We start from the raw sequence: 6,556 nt of genomic DNA, 5'->3' as shown, positions 1-6,556 counted from the left end.
TGTCCTTGTCCCCGTCCTCGCTGAGCACAAACATAACCACAGAGGCCTGACACGCCCCCTCTCTCCTCGCTGCGGTCTCGTGGCGTGCCGTCCCATCTCGTGCACGTTCTCCTGGCTCTCTGGCGGCGTGGTTTCAGGCCTGGACGTTTGCCGGGTATCAGCGCTCGGCTCAGGAGGGCAGAAGGCAAGCTGATTAAGAGGGAAGGATTTCCAGCAGCTCAGAGCTGCTATTCCCGGCCCCGGCAGATTAGACCCTCTGGAGCTGCCTGCTGCTGCTTCTGGACAGCGGGTGGGACCATTCACTGAGCGCTCAGGCATTATTCAGCTTTCATTCAATTACATGACTCAGTTTTCTGGGAGCTAAGCAGAGAGAGTAGCACGTACATAATGAGGGTTAAATAACATGTTGACTGCAGAGAAACATTATCGCCGCTCTCCAAGAGCTGATTATCTGTAGGAGATGAAAGTAAATATGTCTGCTGTTTTTACTGACCATTTTCAAATGGATTTTATATATATTTTGATTTTTGTTTGGATAATTCTTATTGTTGAAGATGCATTGGTTTAGATTCAGTGATGTAAACCAACAGAGTGAACATCAAGTCTTTAGTTTTGCATGTAGTTTAGAAGCAGACTCATCTGAAAATAGTGACAAAAATAATGCAATTTAACAAATGAAAGCAGACTTGGTGCGCTACACAACTCAAGCACCTTCCAAGAGTCTAATCACTGATTTTTATGTAAAATACAGAGATGAACAGAAACAAATAAACGCCTGGAGCGGCAGAAAAAGTGATCTTTAGTAAAAGTGAAAAACTGTAACTGTGCCTGCTGTCGGTGCGGAGCAGGTAGTGGACGGTGGCTTTTTAGAGCTTCTTGTCTGTAAACAGCTGCCTGCTGCAGCCAAAAGTGATGCTATGAGACATCCTACAGGGAAGTGTAACCAAAACAATGAGCTGAAAGAGGCTAAAATGGCCTGTAGGGCTGAAGGGAACTGCAGAGAGACAGGCAGTGTCTTTGGTTGACATAAAAACACTGATTGTTTCAGCTTTAAATGGCCAAAAACCAAATTACTTCCAGCTAATTGCATCTTTATTATCATAAGTTCTGTATTTAACAAGGCAAAGAAAGTAGTAATAACCCCTAATTTCCTGATTCTACCCAGACTACATTAACTTTTACAAACTGAATCAGCTCTAAGATTCACAGTTGGTAACATTTTCTCTCTGAATCCAGGTTTAATCACAGAAACACCCTCCTCCTCCTTGACAGCGTTACTCACTTCCTCCACCCACACGCTCCCTGCTGATGTGGCAACTCAAACCAGGAAACTCAAGACACCCAAACAGTCATTTCTCTAATTCACAGACTTCCCTGTTTCCACTGTTTAACTGAGCCAACAGGGGCTTATTTATGACCTGTGATCTCCAGACTTCATTTCAAAATAACTTGCGAGAATCATAAAACGTTGTAGTTTTACACCGTTTCCCGGTCGCTGGTTGACTTATTTCACCTTTTTGCCAAGTTATGAATATTTTTTGTCTTTGGCCTGGTCCAGAAGTGGAAAGTTGGCTGCTCTCCTCAGCCACTCGGTCAGACACACTCACATGCAGCAAACTCCTCTTCACACACAGTCCAACACAGTAGACTAAAACAACCCCAGTGCTTTTTATAACACACAGTAAGCCCAGGATTATACTGTTAACCAGCCCGTACCGTCCCCGATACACACCAACCGCCTCTAAATGTAGCAGGAGGCTTTGACTAATTTCAGCAGCAGCAGTCAGGTGATTGAAAACTAAAAAAAAAGCGGACTGATTTAATGGGATATGATCTGAAAAAATGTGTCATCTACTGGGAAAATGTAAAAACACTGCAGATTTTAAAGTGAGCATTCAGAAACCCAGACTTCCACTAATGCTTTAGAACAAAACCGCTCCTATAAAGACAAATGAGAACACCCAGAGTCCAAATCAAATACAGCAGTCATGATTTCCCGGTGCGGCTCCGTGCACCGGATCTCTCCTCTCAGAGAGGGGAGTGGGAAAACTCAACCGAAGCATTTGGCGTTGCAATCGGTCAGGTCGGCTTTGAAAGGTGGCGGAGACTGTGTGGAAGTTTGGGACGAGGAAAACTGAAGCTCCTCTGTTTAACTGCAGCCAATATCTCTGCCTTTTTTGGCGTGGAGGGATTGTAGCTGCAGGGAGACGCTTGTACGTTAACACAACATCAAACATGTCAAGCACTTGAAAACAGCACAAGGGGATGGTTTCAAGAAAGGAGGATTGTTTTTATGGATTGTTAAGACTTGAAATTGTCAAATATCATCACTGCAGTTGAATTAAACCAGTAGGAAAAATACCACTTCTAACTTTTGGGAAAGCTCCTGTGGAGATCTGAGGCTTTTCTGTTATTATACTTCAAATATTTTTGGGCATTAAATTGTTGGTCAAACAAAACAAGCTATCTGGCTACACCACGTTGGGCTGTGAGACATTATTACAGGCATTTTAACAATTTTCTGATCGTTTAGAAGCAAAAAGATGAATCAGAAGAAAATAATCAGCAGATTAATCAATAATCGCCCACCTGGAGAGTGTTTTCTGAGTCTGATAAAATCATCCATTTATTGCTATATTTAAAGGAATAATTCAACATTTTGGGAAATATACTTATGTGCTTTCTTGCCTGGAGTCAGTTGAGAACATTGATACCACTGTCCTCTCTTTTTTATGAAGCTAAGCTAGCAGCCAGCTAGCTTAGCTTAGCATAAAGACTGGAAACAGGGAGAAGCAGTTAGCCTACCAGCACCACAAATTACACAAATTAACTGCAACAAGCTGCACGTTTTCAGGACGTCATGTGACTGAATATTTCTTGGCCTGAAGTCTCGTTATCGCTGCTTCAGTTTTCAACTGACAAAGACACAAAGTCCTAAAACTGCAAAGGATAAAATCAGATCGTCTATGTCAATACGTCAATTTAATTTGTTGTCATACCAACAGGAATAAATAAAGGGTTACTAAATGATTCTACATACAATATTCTACATTAAAAAAGTACTGGGCTGTATATCATATTTTTACAAAAGCTCTCATTGATTGACTCTTTGATGGATTGATTAATCGATGTGGTAGTTTATTAATGTCTTGCTCAAAGGCACCTTACCAGGTCACATGAACCTTGACCTTTCGTATACAGGTTTTTCTCCTCCTGCTACATGTTGATTTTGAACAGAATGAGAAAACTTTGCTTTTTTTTGTTTTTACACATTTATTGTATTAAGTTGAATACAAAAGTGCAGAAAAGGAAAAACTTTTTCTTCCCACTACAAATAAAGGCAAAGATTAAAAGTAATTTTCATCAGAGGGGAGGCGGGTTTATTCGTCTCAATTAAAAACGCTGTCGACTTGAGTTTCACTCTTGCTTGATGCAAGCAACAAACCGGTGCCAAGTGACAGGACTGCAAAATTATGTAACACAAAACTGTAAATCCTCTTGGCCCTGCAGTGCCAACCGGGACCTGGAGGAACCTGGTCCCCCTGCTGGATTATCACAGTCTTATAATTGCATGAGCAAAATTCAGTGGAGTGAGGCACAGAGTGCGGATTATAAACTACTTTAGAGAAAAATCACTCTGGGTTCTGAGCTTTAGGTTCTTGGTTGGGTGGCGAAGGTGAGGTAACCTGTGTGGCCTGGTATTTCCCTGGGAGGTGTAGTGGTCTTCAGGGTGACAGAGGTGTGGTTTGGTGCAGAGGTGGGAGGCGCCTCCTCTTTGGTGTCGGGCTGAGCGGAGGGGTCGGGGCCAAAGTCGGGCAGCGGCAGGGACACGGTTCGAACGTCGTGGACTCTCAGCAGGACCTCCAGGGTGCTGATCTCCTTGAAGCCGTGATCTGCTAGAGCCTCGCACGTCCTCTGAACCTGCTCGATACATGGGGAGAACGAACACACCCGGCCTCCTGGAGAGAGGGAAGAGAGGGAACAAGACAAAGTCATGTCAATAACAAACATGTCCCCGTCATTTGGGCGAGTCACGACAAGCTGAATGTGGAAATTCAGAGATGAGAAACAAATTTAAAGTCTGACTAAATTAGATGATTGGTTTCCACCAACCATGAATCAGAAAATTAAATAAAAACTTTTGATACTATTTATATCAACACTTTTTAAGCTATGCTGTTTACAGTCTACAATTACCTCTGATGACCTAGTTTTTACAGGTAGAGGTGGAGTCCGTCATTCCTGCACTGCCTGACTTGGCACGAGGCAAATGGTGGAGCATGTAATCCAGCAAGATTTGATCTCATTCATATTAGGTGCATTGTTCTCTCTTGTATCTGAGCTGCTGTAAGTGAGCTAATTCTAACCCAACAATGCTTCACATTAAAAGTGTTCATCTGGTGAAATGAGCAGCCACAGTGAGCTGCTAGATGAGGAACCGTGACAGGCTGCAGACCTCCCACTCCTCAGCGAGGCCACCAGCTGTACTGAGTCCTGCTGCTGTGTGGGAAAGCAGTTGAGGTGTGTGAAGCATGAAATCAGATGGGAGTTGTAATGAGTGAGTTTGTTTGTTTAGCTGCACTGCAAACAGATACTCCAGTTGCTCTTCTGTTATATTTCTGACGAAACAGAAAAAAAGCTGTTCGACTAGTTCTTCCCGTGGTATTCAAACTACAGTGGTGCTGCTACATCAACAGGTGTCTTTACTGATGTTGCCCAGGTAGACTTGTCTTTTGTTTATTTTTAGCTGTATTTTTCTATTATCTAGATATCAACACTCAAAATATTCTCTTGTGTGTGGATTTTAAGACAAAAAAAGGATAACATTGTACATGTTGTTTATCATAATGTGACTAAATAAAGGCTTTTAATGTGACTAGGATAGGAGTACCTGATGTAGCTAAGAAGCTAGCAAGGTTACACAATATCAGCCCAGTGATGTTCTCACCCAACAGATGTGGGACATTGGTAGAGATGAAATGGTTACCGGTTTCACGCTGAATCATTACCGTGGTTAATCATTGTGGTTAATGTAACTCATGTTAGGTTATGTAAAGTATCGACCAACAAGAGTCTCCCTACATGCGAGGGAAGCAACGTGGCTTTGTTTTATGTTGGTTAAAACATTATGGAAGGCATTGACAGCGCTCCTCCAGTTAAAAAAGGCATTTGGCTCCTTTTACACTGCCCGAAATGTTTGCCTTTCAATTTGGGGAGACACAAACACAACCGTGGGGAGCGCTGCAACTGGATAAAATAGATTTGTCGCATCTCAGGTTGGAGTTCCTGTAAGTGTCAGAGCCTTTGTGTGAACCAGTGATTGTGTGTTTCTGAAACTTATTTCGGGGCTGCAGCATACATTTAGCTATTCCTTTGTTTACAGAGTTGGCAAACCCAGTATCATCTCATCTGTGACACAGACGCAATGTGAATATTTGTTGTGTGTAAATAGAAACAAAAAGTGCTACTAATTATTTATTTATTTCCATTATAAAACGTGGTGAATTTTTCTTCATTTTGAGTGTTATTAACCCACTTTTTGAACATTGTCAGCACATTTTAACTTTTTTTTTGGTCATTAAAGTCATGATATAAATTTTTTATACCATTTCATCTCTAGATGTTGGTAAAGACTTTGGTTAATGGTCACATATGACGTATGAAATCATGACTGTGATCACCTGATCAACTCGAAAGACAAAACTTAATGTTCCTAGTCATGTGTTGGACATCTGCAGGATCATTACGTAGCATTTAATTTAACTGCCCTCCAACACTCCCGACCTGGTTCAGGACGTCCTCACTGTTATCTAACATGATTGATATTTCTTGGCAGGTATCTCCTAATGTGAAAAAAAAGCTTTAACAAGCTGAATTAGCACAGTTGCCAAAATAAGTTATACTGGGTTATGTAAGATGTCTGGGAAAATACCAAAGGGTTTGCTGAGCAATTAATAACAAATTAAAGACTGTTGTTGCCTGAAGCAGTCGATTGCCTCAGCGTGTGAAGTGAAGATAAAGGAGACAACCACCTGCCACACCCACCATGAAATCATAGCTTTTCTCTGCTGCCAAATGTACAGCAATCAGAAGTAACAACATCTTGATGTTCTCCAAAAAAACTGGGGTGATGCGAGTGCATTTGAAATCTGAACCATAATTAGGAACAGATACAGCCGCAGGAAGGGGAGAGTCACTAGCAGTTGTTATTCGCTGCCGATCCACTTAACCCAGGATCTCTGTTCACATTGTTCTTCTGAGGCCAACACACAACAAGAACAGCTCAACCTCCTGGGAACAAGAGGCGCCATATGAGCACATGAATAACACTCCAGGAGATTACACAATTTATAACTCCTTGCTTGGGTATTCTGGCCGAGACTATTGTGACGACGCATTGGGGAAAATCAACGTGAGGTTGTGTGTTTTCTCTGTGTTTTCTCTGAAACGATTATGCTTAAAAAACACAGACATGGACACAGATAAATAATCTAAACCAGATTTCTAAACTGAAGGAGAAATGTAGCCTCACTCTAGGGAAACCCAGGTTACTACA

At 41.9% G+C, this 6,556-nt stretch overlaps 1 protein-coding gene across 5 annotated transcripts in view; it reads right to left on the bottom strand.

Moving 5' to 3' along the window:
• Positions 1 to 3,253: 3,253 nt before the first annotated feature.
• trmt61a (tRNA methyltransferase 61A) overlaps positions 3,254 to 6,556 on the bottom strand; it is a 23,957-nt gene continuing 20,654 nt past the window's right edge. For all 5 annotated transcript variants that reach the window (XM_071497655.1, XM_071497652.1, XM_071497654.1 and 2 more), the window contains one exon: positions 3,254 to 3,959. In XM_071497655.1, the coding sequence (XP_071353756.1) occupies positions 3,652 to 3,959 (308 nt within the window). In that variant the 3' untranslated portion in view covers positions 3,254 to 3,651. The remainder of the gene's footprint in view (positions 3,960 to 6,556) is intronic.

Source organism: Trachinotus anak, unplaced genomic scaffold (assembly GCF_046630095.1).
Source record: "Trachinotus anak isolate AG129_WGS33_773 ecotype Australia unplaced genomic scaffold, CSIRO_AGI_Tana_v1 ptg000015l, whole genome shotgun sequence".
Classification (NCBI taxonomy): domain Eukaryota; kingdom Metazoa; phylum Chordata; class Actinopteri; order Carangiformes; family Carangidae; genus Trachinotus; species Trachinotus anak.
This window is presented reverse-complemented; position numbering and strand designations above follow the sequence as displayed.